Here is a 15,730-nt window from a genome sequence, read left to right on the forward strand (position 1 = left end):
GAGTTGGGGTATTTTGGTTTGGGGGCAGTGGTTTTGGGTTTTTGTTTGTTTATTTAGAATCTTGAGGGCTAGCTATGAATTTGAAAGTATTTTTAATTTAGAATATCTCATGCTAATTTAGTGATGTGTATTAAAAACATATTTTCATGTATCTAATGTCCCTACAGAATGCTCACATTTGAACACCATCAAATGTAATGTCTGCATATTGAATACACATAGGTGTATCAGAAATGTAAAGGCTTTTTGAGAACTCTAAAATCAATCTCCATTAGAACATATGTTTTACAATAGCAACAGTATAAACACTATATTGTTATTTGAAGATTATACTGCTATCAAAAATTTCTCAGCATCTGGATCAGTCTTGGTTTTTATCATCACTATGGAGATGTTAAATGTACAGTGGTATAAATCAGAATTAGAGATGATACAGCAGCTTCCTTAATAAGTAACCTAATTAATGGCATGTCTTTAATCTTTCCTTTATATTTAGAAGGCTTGTATCTGTATGTACTCAGTAATGGTACTGTAGGTCTGCATAGCTGTGTCATACTTGGTCACTGATGATGATTTCTCCTGTTCAGCAGGTTCTGTATTAAGAACGATCATGTTGTAAAACAAAAGAAACAGTCGCTACAGCTTTGACATTTTCAATTTAAGTTGAGAACTAAAAATACAAAAATCATGAAAACAAGAAAAGTGGAATAAAGAACCATGTAGAAGACTGTTTCTAAAATATTTTAGATTCAGCTTTGAAGAGTAGTTTTGTTTTTAATTTAAGCTGTTAATAGTAATATTTAACTTCATGACTACAGTAATTAAGTAGTCTTGTTCACCTCAGTCTCCTTCTATTACTTTTTTCACCTCCCCCTTTGTTTCTTGACGTGCCTGTGTGTTTCTATCCACTCAGTTGTAGGCATAAAATACAATTCAAGTAGTTTATGCTTCCAGAATGAGACAAGTTACCTTGCATTTATACTGGAAGTTTCAATAGTGTGAGCTTTATAACTTTAAATTCTCTCATTAATTTATCTTAAAGTCGTGGTGCCATAAAGATGGTGACTTCTCAGTTTATGATCTGAACTAAAGATAAAGCTAATCAGACTGTTTAATTTTGAAAAATTAGTTTGACAAGCTAAACGTGTTACATTTTGTGTATCAACTTGAAAATAGTTTAACTGCCTTTCTGACATCCTTTCAGGATGATGATCCAGAACCTCAAGCAACAATTGCAAATGCACCTAATATTGGTGACTTGTTTTTGGGTGAGGTGGAAGAGACAAAACAACAACCAAACAATGTCCGAGCTAGTACCAACAAATTACAAAAAGAAGTAGAACTAAATGAAAAAGCAAGGTATGCCTTTGTCAAAGGATAGTAGAGTCATGTTTTAGGCAACTTCTTGCCAAGTAATATGTGGATAACTTGCTTACACAGAGAGAAGTTTTATGAAGCTAAACTTCAGCAGCAGCAACAGGAGCTTAAGCAGTTACAAGAAGAAAGAAGAAAACTGATTGAAATTCAAGAAAAAATACAAGTGTTACAGAAAGCTTGCCCTGACCTTCAGGTAGGTAGAATGTAGTTCTTCGCTTTAAGCTGTTGAGCAATGAAACATAAAATACCTATAAAAATACTATAAAAATTGGAAAAAACTTAAAATTGGTCATAGTTGTATACTGTAAACAGATGGACTTCTAAGCCTAGAGACAAGCTCTGGTTATCTCATCCCACTGTAGGTTCTTGCTCAGTGATTGCTGTATCAAGCTCTAATTTCACTGTAGTTTGTCCTCAGAAGCCTTGATGTAAAGTCTTCAAAGATAGAGAACCTTCTGTCTTATTTTTAGCCTGCAACTTGTCTGTCCATACCTCCTAGTCACTGCGTCTTCACTCCTCTTTGTAGTCATTTGCAGGGTCTGTTATTTTGAAACAATATTGTGTCTTGTAATCATGATCAACATTTTGTTGTACTCAAACTTAACTGCACAGTGCTGTACTGTTTCTCTTACTCTTTGAAAATTAACTTTTTTCTATGAAGTGAGTAGTAAATTATCAATACTGTGCATCTACAGCATTATGTAATACTACATTACATAAAAATATTTTGTTGATTCCTGGCTAAGTTCTGAAATACATATTTGGCCTTGATTCAAAAATTCCTTTTCACTGAATACTAATTCTCCTATCTCATCAAGCCTGAACTGTGTTGGGTTTTAACAGCAGATAAGTTTTAGAAAGCTATTCTACTGTTTTGCCATTTTGTTTTCTCTTTCAGTTGTCAGCTGGCCTGGGTAACTGCCCAGCAAATAGGCAGACTTCACCAGCAACCTCAACTCCAGCCATGAATGAGTGTAACACAGCTGGCAAGCCTTTACTTGAATTTGATGAATCTGTACCAGTAGGCAATGAGGTATTTCATACTTGATATTCTGTAACTTAAAAATTGTTTAGAGGAAAAAAGTTGTAGGTAACTTGGATACATTTTTAAGTACTTGGCATGGGGAGTGGAGTAGTGCCATTTTAACAAAGTGTGTATATCTTTTTGTTTCATTTCTGGAAAGAAGTAAATGTTGACCTGAACTGGCAAGAGATCTTTCACCAAATATAACATCTGTTGCCAAATATTAATGTGGAAGTTGAATGAAATTTGATTTTGTACTGTGAACGTTTGATAGGGTATATCACAGGCAAGTCATCCCTGAAGAAAATGATGGCAGTATTTGAAATGTAGTTTATCTTCTATGCATATTCCTTCCCCTTTTCACCCAAAATTCATGTCTTAATGATCTGGATATTACTCAGTCTTTCTGAAAATTATGCTAGCATTTGTAGGGGTGGAGGGATATGTTGTTGTGGTTTAACCCAGCCAGCAATTAAGCACCATGCATCCGCTCACTCATTTCTTCCCCCCAAGTGGTATGGGTGAGAGAATTGGAAAAAAACTAAAACTCGTGGATTGAGATAAGAACAGTTTAATACAACAGAAAGGAAGAAACTAGTAATGATAATAACAATAGTAAAATAACAATAGTAGTAATAAAAGGATTGGAATATACAAAACAAGTGATGCACAACGCAATTGCTCACCACCTGCTGACTGATGCCCAATTAGTTTCCGAGCAGCGATCCCTCCCTGCCCCACTCCCCCCAGTTTATATACTAGGTATGATGTCACATGGTATGCAATACCCCTTTGGCCAGTTTGGGTCAGCTGCCCTGGCCATGACCCCTCTCAACTTCTTGTGCCCCTCCAGCCTTCTTGCTGGCTGGGCATGAGAAGCTGAAAAATCCTTGACTTGTTGTTAAGTAATATTTAGACTAACTGAAAACATCAGTATTATCAACATTTTTCTCATACTGAACCCAAAACATAACACTATACCAGCTACTAGGAAGAAAATTAACTCCATCCCAGCTGAAACCAGGACAGTGATGAAAAGTGTTTCCTGGCTAGACTAGATATCAGAAACAAATATCTGAAAAATACCTTTTTTAATAGACTTTTCTCTGAGAGTTGCATCAGCATTCTTGTAAATTTTCCTTCAACAGTTTAGGTGAGGCTGATTGGGCAATGCCTGTACTGTTGTCATTGAAAGCCAAATTTTCCTTGTCCAAGAGGAGAATTTCAGAACTTTGGCATCTTCCAAATAAGCATTATAGCACAACTTGCCTCTCTTCACTAAATAAAAGGTCTGAATTCTTCCTGCTAAAAAGAAACTGTTTCTAAAATGAATGTGCTGATGCAGTTGCTAATACTCTACAAACAGGTTGGGTTATTAATTATCAAAATTTGTATGGATTTTTTTGTTGGAAAATGTCTTGGCTCCAGCACCACCAACTAGTTTGGTTGCTTTCAGGCTTAAGAACGTTGTCACTTGCCTGTCTCTCTTAAGTCTGGGTTTTCCAGTCTAGTTCACTTACACAATTTTTTCTGTATGTTAGGCTTTTATGTTGTGCTGTTTCTGTGTTTGTGAAAGTATCTTGCCATTTGTGCTTTCACTGTATCTAAGGTAGATAAAGGCCTCTTCCTACCTGTACCTTTCCCTTAATGAGCTCTGTTGTAAATCATGGCTTCCTTAAGTCTTGTTCAAACATACACTGCCACTTGAAGTTTTTGTTGTTGTGTCCTCTACTTTGCCAATTATTTTGTTGATAACAGAATTTTCAGATTTCTCCAGAGGGTCATATTCTGTCATGCTATTTAAAGAACTAACTAATAATGTGTAAATTATGTGATAAAAACAGTGTTAAGTGACATAGACGCTGTTTTTCTTAAAAAATTCTGTCCTGTAATGTTTAATTACCCTCTTAGATTTTGCGGTATTTGGGATAAATCGTAGATACGGGATATATTTTGCAGCTTTCTGTGGTGTGGCTTCAGTTACAGTATAATACCAATGCCTGAACAAAAAGTTATCAGTGTAGTATCAAATATTGAAATTTTAATGTGTTTTAGTTTAGATTGTATGTTTTTTGTTTATGTTCTAATGTCTTCCGTTTTACTGCAGTTATGGTCTGAGATGAGAAGACATGAGATTTTAAGAGAAGAATTGCGACAGAGGAGAAAGCAACTTGAAGCTTTAATGGCTGAACATCAGAGGAGGAGAGAGCTTGCAGAAACAATATCTACTGTTGCTGCATCTGTTAAAAGTGAAGGATCAGAAGCTCAGCGTACTCCACAGCAGAGTAGGACTGAAAAGTAAGAACCCGAGTCAGTGGATGCTTTGTTGTTTAGTGAGATGTCAGTCTTGGGGCAGTTTCCTGTTTTCATCTGAGCACTGAATGTCATGATGTAACAGAGCAGTAAATTAATTTCTTGACTTCTAAAGTGACTGTTAGTTGGCAACTTGCCAGTTTTATGGGTCTTCCCAGCATATTTAGTCTCCCCTACTCCATAAATGGTGATAAACCACCTAAGGAGTGGAGAATGTGTGAAAAATGCCAACTGCTCAGAGTAATTTTTCTTCATCTCTACACCATTTATAACAATAGTAAAGTAATAACTTTCCAAAACAGTAATTTTATTTAACTGTGCCCATATCAGAAGAATACTAGTTTCATTTTGCATTGGTGAGATATTTAAATTAATTTTGGTGCAGCTTGATTAATTGAAGATAGACAGACTTGTAATTGTCAACAAATTGTTTTATTAATTTGTCATAAACTAAAAAAACAAATACTCTTCCCTTCCCAAACACCCCCCCCCCTTTTTTTTTTTTTGTCGTTCCCCCCTTCTCCCTCCGCAATGTTCACTAGGACAATGGCTACCTGGGGAGGTTCTACCCAGTGTGCACTAGAGGAGGAGAATGGAGATGAAGACGGTTATCTCTCTGATGCAGTTGGTCAGGCAGAAGAAGACGAAGAAGATGCGTCAAGTTTGAATGACAGTTTCTCTATTTATCCCAATAACAACATACCAGATAATGCATATTTTGTTAAAGAAAACAAGGATAGGTTAGTGGCATTACTTGTTGATCTGATCCTTGTCAGAGTATATTTGTAAGGGGTGGAAGAAGCATTGCATTAACTACAAGGCATCCTTTTACAGCAAAGTTAAATTTCTTTCTGCTTGCTAGGGAGCTGTGTGTAGTGGCACTTTCTTGTCTGAGTCTCTGTAGCTGCAATGCGTATAACTAATTTGATTATTTCTTCTGTTTTCAGTCATATTAAATGTTTGCTATTGAGCTCTCCAGCTGCGTTGCAGAAGCTCCTTATGTTCCCATGTTTTTTTATCAGCTTAAAAGATAACCCGTGTAAAATTTTTGCCATTATATTGATCAGTCTCTTCAAAAAAAGTAATTGAGACAATTAAACTAACTCTGAAATTTTTGCTTTCAAATTGTTGGCTTTTGCAACTTTGAAAACTATTTCTGATTAGATTTTTTTAATTGACATGAATATTTTTAACTCTTACTTACCTGATTGATTTCCTTAATAAGCTTTGTGTGACTAAATGAAGATGTCATGTTGAAAATAATGTATATATCTTCAATTGGTTTCCTCTGTTTTTGATACCAAAGTAATTTTAGTAGATAGTGGCCTTCTAGTCAGGAGCCGGGCCTCTTAATTCTTAGCATATTATGTTGGTGGCTTCTATTTTCATCTGAGTACATATTATATATCAGCAATGGACGATACTAAAAGCAAGATCCAGAAACATCCTTAGTAATTCTTTTTTGACAGGTGTTGCCAGTTGGGTGGCTGTTATTTTCCATTTGTTTAGCATAACGTTGGATTGACAAAATTGCATGGGTGATTAGCTGGCACTGTGACAAGTGAGTTGTTGGATGTACAACTGAAACACAATTTGAGTAATGGAAGTATCATTAGAAGAAGTTGTTTTGAATGTCAGCTTTTGTCTCATTCTTCCTTTTCTCCCTACCCAGGTGGAAAAATTGCCGTCCTCTTTCAGCAGATGGGAATTACCGTCCGTTGTCTAAGGCCAGGCAACAGCAAAACATAAGTATGCGACGTCAGGAAAACCTTCGGTGGATGTCCGAACTTTCATATGTGGAAGAAAAGGAACAATGGCAAGAGCAGATCAATCAGTTGAAGAAACAGCATGAATTTAGTGTCAGCATTTGTCAAACTTTGATGCAGGATCAGCAGGTAAATCTGAAGAGCAGTTATTTTGCTATTCTTACCTTGTCTTCCCCCCTCCAAAATCTTCCCAGCAGTAACTTCTGGTTGTGGTGATTTGGTCACTGTCATGTGTTTTCTTTCCACAGACCCTCTCTTGTCTACTACAAACTTTGCTTACGGGCCCTTACAGTATGATGCCCAATAATGTTGCATCTTCACAAGTACATCTTATTATGCATCAATTAAACCAGTGTTACACTCAACTGACTTGGCAGCAGAATAACGTCCAAAGGTTTGTTGACTTTATTAGTGTTTGACTGGAATTTGAAATGTTTCAGTAACAGAGAACATGGTTATGTGAATAAAAGATTACAGATAATGGTTAAGTATGAGGTTATTGAACTTCTGAGTTGATTACAAGCTTTTGAAATTGTATACAGCATTTTTGGTTGGGTTTTTTGACCACTGCTTTAGTGCCTTTGAGATTGTTCTTTTTGAGTAATCTTTAGTGAAGAGAACCAAAAGTTGGCATCACTTCCAAAAATCTGTTATGATAGCTTTATTTGGCTTTTTTGGTTTAGACTTGCTTTCCTTGAATATGCTTTTATGTCTGCAGTCTTTGCTAGACTACCTGGCAAGATTCTGGATTCTAATGGTTATGGAAAGATGGTGGAAAAGCTTTTTGTCCTTTCTTAGTGTTGTCAGTCAGAAGTTGTGCTTGTTTCTTCTCCATTTTGATGTACCACTTTTACCTTCTGAACAATAATCTTTTTTAAAAAAAAAAAATATAATAGTCATTTTAATTCATTGTATTAAAGTTCAAGCTCTTTATCTCTGTTTTATATTTGGCAATTGGTATATAGTTACTGGCCTTATAATATTTTGAAGTAGATTTAGTGCCACTTCTGCAAATATTTTGTATCTTCAGTTGTTTCTAATTAAGTTTCCTTTTCAGCCTGCTTATTTTTTTTAGTATCTAGTCAATTTTTTGTTGTTCTTGCAAGGATGTTTAACTTCTGTAAATGTGATGGCTAGTACAGAGTGGTTGGTTATAAAACTGTTCCTGTCTGTTGCTCAGGATTAAATACAAGTTGTTTTTCTTTCTTTGAGGCTTATTTTTTTACTAGCAGTTGTTTACATACATTACATGGAGCAGGTGAAATAATATGAATCTCAAATTACTTGAGTAAAAATTTACAGCCTTCCCTTAGCATTCCTCCCCCCCAAGTGCTTATTTTTCCTTGTTTGCAAGGTTGAAACAAATGTTAAATGATCTGATGCGCCAGCAAGAACAACAGTATCAAGAGAAGCCATCAAGAAAGGAGAGAGGCAGTAGTGCACCACCACCTCCATCTCCTGTTTTCTGTCCATTCAGCTTTTCTCCACAGCCTGTGAACCTGTTTAACATACCAGGTTTTACTAATTTTTCTTCCTTTGCTCCAGGTGAGTATTACTACAGGTGTGAAAAGTAACACGAATTTAAAAAATTTCTGTTCCTTCATTTAATTGAATTCTTAATATGAATTTGCTGAAATTGTGACATTTCCTTTATATTGAAATGGTCTTAAACAGTACTTGCACAAGTCCATATTATTCTAGCAGGAGTTTCTTAATGTTTATTGCTGAGCAACTGTATATTTTGACTTCAGTATAAAAAGCAAGACTTTCTCTATAAGTTGGTTATAGTTGAAAATACCCACTCCATAAAGTTAACATTTTAAATGTTCTTCATCCAGTGTGTGAAAAGTAACGTCTGAAGCTTTTGCATACCTTCAGCAATCATTTAATAGTGTTCTGACTAAGTGAACCCTCTAATTTTAAGGTGGCACTTGGTAATTATTTCTTTTTCTTAGAACTTCCAGCACTCGTTTTTGTTTTAAATGCCTGTAAATGGAGCATGTTCCTAATTTTTTTTCCCATCAGAGGTATAGAGTAACTGTTGACTTGGATACAGTGTTCCTCTAATCTCATTACCAAGTCTACTTCTACTGTTGAATTTGAAATGGAAAAAAAGTAGGTATTTTACTATATCATTAAAAGTTGTTAGAGCTGTCTTAATATATTTCATCCTTTTCAGGAAACAAGGAAATAGGCATAGACGTAGATTGTAGCTTTCAGATTCTAAAGTCTGTTTTCTGTTTAAGAATATATTTTAAATTATATGGAACCTGCATGGAAGAATAGTTATGTTCAATTTGCCACTACTATAAAGATTCTGAAGTTAAAATAAGTATTATGAATTTATGACTTCTTTGGCCCTACGAGTTTCATATTCCAACTTTACTGTTGGAATTTTCTGGTCAATTTGATGGTAGTTGAAGTATTGATAAAGTCTTCATGCAGAAAGAACTCTGCCTTTTTTGGAACTGATGTCATTTTTACCTTCAGTTGTAGGAGCTCTTTACTGGGGTTTCTTGAAGTACCTTCATCTCCCCACTGATGGGATTGTAGTGGCATGTGTAGTATCTAGAAATGTTTGAAACCTGTGTGTAAGAGAAATTCTGATTATTGCAGTGCTTTCAGGATGAAAACAGTTTTTGCTTACTTCCCCACTGTATTTTTTTGCTTCATAATTTTATGTTGCCACACAATATGTCTCAAATTTGACTTTTATCACACAGATAAATGAGGTAATATCTTCCGACTCCCCTGTTTACTTTGTAGGTATTAACTATAATCCAGTGTTCCCTTCTGGTTTTGGAGATTTTGCACACAGTATGTCCCCACACAGCAGTGAGCAGCAGCAGCAAGAACATCCTCTAGATCATAATGCTTCTGGGAAAACTGAGTATATGGCATTCCCCAAACCTTTTGAAAGCAGTTCCTCTAATGGAGCAGAAAAACAAAGGTACTTAATGTCACAGTGCAACTCTCCTTTAATAATTTTTCCTCCCTTTTCTCGGGCTTTGTGGGATTTCATCATTCTTTTAGGGAATTTGTTGTAATAGGATTACAAGATGACCTTTACTTCTGCAGTTTCCAGTTTAATTTTTTTTACTTTTTTCGGTAAAGTTTTCTGCTTTTCTGTATATTAACTAACCTATCATTTCATGAATATTTTAAGATCGAATATAGTGTTGGAGTGGTTTTGTAATAACTTCTTGTAAGTAGAGGAAGATTTTGTTTCCATGTTTTTTGAAACTGTTTGAATAACTATAGGATGTAAGTTCAGTGAATGCTTATTTTCTGTGCTACAGTAGATTGTAATGAATGTTTTAAGAAATGTTTTGTCCTATAGTACTATTTAAATGCAGCAATATATGCATAAGTATATTCAGGTTGAAATTGGTGATAAATGTGAATTTCTTCAGATGTCTTCCGTTTTCCATTTGGAAGGGTTCTCACTAGATCCCCCCCCAATGTTCAGTTGATGACTAAGTAGCTAGGGCAGATAACTAGCATTATGGATAAAGCTCTTTTGCCTGGTCATGCATGCTGTTTCTATCTGAGAGACTAGGTTATGATATATTGTGGTCTGTCTTTCTTTTTTCCTTTCTGACAGAAGGAGTCATAGACAACCTGAAGAAGAAATGGAAAAAAGATCAACTTGGCTTAATGATAGCCAGGAACTGAAAAAAGATGATCAGTCTCAGCTGAAATCAGGTTTTGCAGTTTCAGTACAAAACATTGCTTCCGGTCATAAAAATCAGTCTGATATGAGCAGGAGAAGAGAGTTTGATGAAGAGTCTTTAGAGAGTTTTAGTAGCATGCCTGATCCTGTAGACCCAACTACTGTGACAAAGACATTTAAATCTAGAAAAGCATCAGCGCAAGCAAGCTTGGCATCAAAAGATAAAACACCCAAATCGAAGAACAAGAGGAAGAGTTCTTCTCAGCTAAAAGGCAGAATTAAAAATACTGGTAGGTTGTAAAGTAATCTTAGATACCATGGCAAACTCAACTTGGATTATAATCATTACATTCCAGAGAATTTATTCTCCATAAATGGTACCTATAAGAATGAAAATAAGTTCTTGAAATATGAATTCATTTTACATAACATAACTATGTAAGGTGTTTTAGTATTTCAGTAAATAAAAAGCATAACTGATTAGGACATTATGATTTGAATGGATAGTGGATGCAGATACACTGAGATTTGGAATAAGGTACCAGGAGGATCTTCCTTTTCATTATGTCTTCATCTTCAAACTGGATGACTTGCTGAAAGATGTGCTTCAGTAAAATACTGAATGAGAAGAGAGGGACAGTACCAGCATGTATACTACTGTTGCAGTCACTGAGGATTTAGTGCTACTGTATGGCTTCAGTGTACAGAGGAAAATTTTTGGCTAGGAAACTTCATTGGTGTTTTGCGTGTTTGAAATTGCCCTTGAACAAATTTTTAAAAGTAATAAAAAATTTTGTAAACTTTTTTTTTATTTCTTACTTTTCATTCCCTCCCATTAGGTTATGAAAGTGCAAGTGCTTCTAGCGTGTGTGAACCCTGCAAGAGCAGTAAAAGCAGACACTCTGAAGAGGTTGTTCATGCAAAGGTGTTCAGCAAAAGGAATCGGGAACAATTGGAAAAAATAATTAAATACAGTAGATCTACAGAAATGTCTTCAGGTATTCTTTTCTGAATGTCAGTAATTATTTTGTGAACTTCTCTGAGTAAAGGACCTCCACACTTAGTGGCTGGTGTATTATTTAAAAGCAGTGTATTATGACAAGAAGACAATACTGTGTATTTAGCATGTGGATATTGCTTTTTAATTTTTAAGGATGCTGTAAACATAAAAGTGTGTAAAAAGTTGGGTATTGATTGCTTTTGGGTGTTTTCTGTAGATTAGGTACTTGATTACAATAATTTAGAAACAAACCTGTTACTGTAAAACAAAAACCTAGCCAACCAGAAACCTCACCCGTTTGTTGATGTTTTTATGGAAAGTAACTGCAGAACAGATGAAACTTGTTTAGTGTTTAAACTATATCATATACTGCATACATGTTTTCCTTCTATTCATGCTTAAAGGAGCTCTATCAAATATCATTCAAATTCAATCTTATAACATCACATAAACCCTTACATTTTTGCCATCTGCACTGCTTTTCTTGCATCTAGATCATAAAAAGATTCTCTTCTGTGTCTTTTTAGGTTCTGCGAGTATCTTTTTGTTTGAAAGATGCAGAAATTTTAGTCATTGTAGCACAATGTACAGCTTTGTCAATGTAGCTGTGTCCACACTAAGAGCTGTTTATTGGTATACGAAATAAACTTCTACAATTAAGTTTTCACAATAAGCAGCTTTGATGTGGTTTGGATGACTAAGCAGTCTTCCTCCTGCTGTTTTGTATAGACCCTGTCTTTATTTCTGGTGCGCATTTTTGTGTTTATCACTGTCTATCCCCACTTTCCTACAGCGCATGCTAGGAGAATTCTGCAGCAGTCTAACAGAAATGCATGCATTGAAGCGCCAGGTAATGCATTCACTGCTTAGCTTCAACAATGTCCTATTACTTTTTTGTTTCTTTAGCTTGGGTCCTATAACTCAGACTGTTTAGCAGATGTTCAAAATTAGTACTATTGCACCACCTTCTCTATGAACAAGGCAAGAGAAGTTACTTGTAATTTGCATGAAATGCAATGGTACAAACTACTTTGAATTATAATTGTGAAGAATGTGCTTATCATGTTCTTGGTTAGTCACAATTACAAATAGAAAATATGCAGGTACATTTAAAAGCTATTATTGCATTTTATTAATGGGGAAGGGAAGCGATTTCTGGTGTCTTGTTAAAGGTTGAAAAAGTTTGTCTCTATGCTTAAAAAGACTGGTAAACTATTTGCAGATAATCAAACTGCACAGTAACATTTGCTCTATATGCTAATAACTTCATTAACTTGTATATACTAACAAATATGCATCTGTTAAACTAAGCTGAGTTTTCAAAATTTAACTTTTTTCCATTCAACACTTGCCAAAGTATGTATGTAATGATTTAACTGTTGTGATGCAAGGATAGTCCTTAATTTTCAAAGGAATGGGAGACTTATTAGGGAACATGTTGTCTTCTCATACGTCTGTAATAGGGCTTAAGGGTAGGAGGTTTTATGTGAGCCTCAGAAGTGACATTAGACATGTATGAGAGTGTAAGATTTATGCTTGTGTGGGAGGTATGGGAAGGAGTGGCTTTCTTGAATTCAGTCTAGAGCTTTCTTAATGTTGTTGCTTGTGTGGCAAAAGTGTGGACTACTTGTATTACATAAACTTGAGACCTTTGGCTGTCTCATTTGAAATGTCTTAAAACTCCATTTTCAGTATTGAATACCTATTCTGAAAGCAACATTGTGGTGTGTGCAATATTCTCTTTAAGAAAGAATACTTTCTGAAGGTATTGTTGAGAATTGTAAAGAAAATTATTCCAATGAATGCTTTATATTTTATTTCATATAAAAAGGATTGCATTAAGTATTATTTCAGAATGTTTAAATCTTCGTTGCCCTTCAGGAAAGGAGTAAAATTTAAGAAAGCAGCTATATAATGGAATCTACAACGATAGAGGTACGATTTGTGCACCTGTAACGTGCATGTCAAGGACTTAATGAGTTCCTTTTTTTTCTACAGAAACTGGTAGTGATCTCTCTATGTTTGAAGCTTTGCGAGACACAATTTATTCTGAAGTGGCAACTCTTATTTCTCAAAATGAGTCTCGTCCCCACTTTCTTATTGAACTTTTCCATGAGCTTCAGCTGCTAAATACAGATTACCTGAGGCAAAGGGCTCTATATGCTTTACAGGTATGCACAAAATTTTCGATCCTGTGTATGAATCAAACAAATCTTAGATCCTCTTTTACAGTATAGATTTGCTGTCTTTTCCAGGATATAGTGACCAGACACCTGTCTGAGAACAATGAAAAAGGGAAGTGCACAAAATCACTGAATTCTGCAACATGGATGGCATCAAATTCTGAACTCACTCCCAGTGAAAGCCTTGCTTCTACAGATGATGTAAGTTTTTGAGTTCAGAAGCTAGTTTACTGTCAACTTTTCATATCTTTTCAATTTGCATGCATGCTTGTGTACTGAAATACTCATACTAGCAATTGAATTTTTCTAAAATTAATGTCAACTCACACAGCTTCTCTAAACAAAGAAATGCAAGATAATCTTGATGCAAAGTGATTAAATATGGTAGGATTCTTGATGCTGGAAATGAGTGATGTGTCAGGGAGGAATAGAACATGGAGAGGGTCATAAATCTGGAAACTGATATTCAAAAAGAGCCAAAATCCTCTTGTGAGTAACGTCAGGGCAAGTACTGATGACAAGATTCCCCTAAAAATGTTGCTTTTTTGTATTTAAGGAGTCACTGATGCCTCTGTACAGTTTCTTAGATGTTTTATAGTTGAAGTATTTGAAACAAACATGGTAGAATCACCGGGATTTATGTCCTAATAAGTAAGGTTATTGCCCAGTCAGGCAGCCTGGTGACAGGTCTTGATACCACAGCATGTGACTGAAAAGAATTGCTGGCTTGTTGACACATCTGTGAGAGGATGGTGCATTCCTGCTTTGTATTCAGTTTGGTGTTTTTTAGGAAACTTTTGGCAAGAACTTTTCTACAGAAGCATGTCAAGATTGTGAACAAAATGATGCAGACAATGGGAGTACTATGTCTACATCTTCAAATTTTGAACCCTTTGCCACTGATGACCTTGGTAGGAATGATGTGATTTAAAATGTTGTTACTCCTTCCTAAAATGCCTGTGATCGTTTACACTTAAATAGTATACTGTTCTTTGATTTTTAGTGTGTAATGACTTGTTTTGTAAAACAACACTTGGAGAAATTAGCCACTTGTGAAACACTTTGAGTTGATCAAAGTGTGCAACAAAATATTATAATTCAACTACAGTTATACGTAGATTTCAAAACTTGTGGCTTTGATTTCGTTTTTATCATTGTTTACTTGTCTATCAATTGAAAACTTTTTATTTAGATTAAAAGGTGTTTTTATTCTAAATATAGGCAACACAGTGATTCACTTAGATCAAGCTTTGGCTAGGATGAGGGAATATGAGCGTATGAAAATTGAAGCTGAAAGTACCCTTGACTCTGAGGGCTGCTCTAGTAATTTTCAGGTTGCTTCTGCTGCTAAATTAGAAGGTATGCACATATATACATATTTTGCTTAGTTTTAGAAAATAATTATCAAGAATCATTTAATTAGCTGAATTCCTTTCCTCTTCATTTATATTGAAAACGTAGCAAAGTTTCAAAGGATCTTTACATACTTAAATATGATTTATGTTTAAAAAAAAAGGAAAATATATGGTTTTGAAATTGGTATTTCTTTAACAGTAATGTTGAATGACTTAAATGTGCATATTTTTTTTTTCAAATGAGGTCCAGGTACTAGTGAATGTCTTCCTGTGCCACAGTCAGGTGAAGTTCCTGCTGTTCCATGTCCTCGTATAGATACTCAGCAGCTTGACCGGCAGATTAAAGCAATTATGAAAGAGGTCATTCCTTTTCTGAAGGTAAGAAATCTTTTCAATAATATGTGAATTAGAAGAATAGGAAAAGGACCTGCATAACTGCATAGAAGAACATTATTTAAAATTGATAACTTGCATCTTAGCAACAGCTGCCAATAAATGTGTTAAGTTGCAGACATTGCTGAGGATGAAGTAAGAATTAAATACTCCAACAGAAAGATTCAGTGGAGTTTTTGATAGGAGAAAGAAATGGTAAGGTTTCTAGATTGCACAGGGCTTGTGGACTTGACATCAAGAAGAATAGAGATTTTATCTGGAGCTGACCAAATTCAATAGAAATGTTTGAGAATGTATCTATCAGTTTTAATTAAAATTATCTCAGTTCTCTTTGCTAAAAGGCAGCAAATATTTCAGAAGTACAATGTAACGAGATATTTTTGAAGACTAGCTCTGTAAGTTGATTTTTAGCATTTTCTCCTGTTTACAAACATCTTTGAAGTTGTTGAGAGCTTGTAAACTTCTGTGAGTACAGAGAAATGTACTTCTTTAAAGAAGGAGAAATCGTCACAGTTCATTCTTTACAAGGTTAAAGAGCAGAGAAGATTAAGTTGTAAGATGCTTAAGTCATGTCCCTGTTCCCTTTTATAGTATGCGCAGTTTATAAGCTTAGGTTTGTTTAATAAGGTACTTCATTGATACTAAG

At 35.1% G+C, this 15,730-nt stretch overlaps 1 protein-coding gene across 18 annotated transcripts in view; it reads left to right on the top strand.

Moving 5' to 3' along the window:
• PCM1 (pericentriolar material 1) overlaps positions 1-15,730 on the top strand; it is a 45,753-nt gene that overhangs the window by 18,117 nt on the left and 11,906 nt on the right. For 5 of the 18 annotated variants that reach the window (XM_075026927.1, XM_075026921.1, XM_075026967.1 and 2 more), the window contains 17 exons: positions 1,205-1,359; positions 1,441-1,570; positions 2,276-2,410; positions 4,509-4,699; positions 5,257-5,454; positions 6,387-6,609; positions 6,729-6,874; positions 7,835-8,025; positions 9,247-9,430; positions 10,085-10,443; positions 10,993-11,151; positions 11,947-12,003; positions 13,152-13,324; positions 13,409-13,537; positions 14,127-14,247; positions 14,558-14,695; positions 14,936-15,069. In XM_075026927.1, coding sequence (XP_074883028.1) covers positions 1,205-1,359; positions 1,441-1,570; positions 2,276-2,410; positions 4,509-4,699; positions 5,257-5,454; positions 6,387-6,609; positions 6,729-6,874; positions 7,835-8,025; positions 9,247-9,430; positions 10,085-10,443; positions 10,993-11,151; positions 11,947-12,003; positions 13,152-13,324; positions 13,409-13,537; positions 14,127-14,247; positions 14,558-14,695; positions 14,936-15,069 — 2,823 coding nt within the window. The remainder of the gene's footprint in view (positions 1-1,204; positions 1,360-1,440; positions 1,571-2,275; positions 2,411-4,508; positions 4,700-5,256; positions 5,455-6,386; positions 6,610-6,728; positions 6,875-7,834; positions 8,026-9,246; positions 9,431-10,084; positions 10,444-10,992; positions 11,152-11,946; positions 12,004-13,151; positions 13,325-13,408; positions 13,538-14,126; positions 14,248-14,557; positions 14,696-14,935; positions 15,070-15,730) is intronic. The other 13 variants (XM_075026958.1, XM_075026997.1, XM_075027020.1 and 10 more) reach the window with 9 other exon arrangements.

The sequence above is a fragment of the Buteo buteo genome, chromosome 1 (assembly GCF_964188355.1).
Source record: "Buteo buteo chromosome 1, bButBut1.hap1.1, whole genome shotgun sequence".
NCBI classification, from domain to species: Eukaryota; Metazoa; Chordata; class Aves; order Accipitriformes; family Accipitridae; genus Buteo; species Buteo buteo.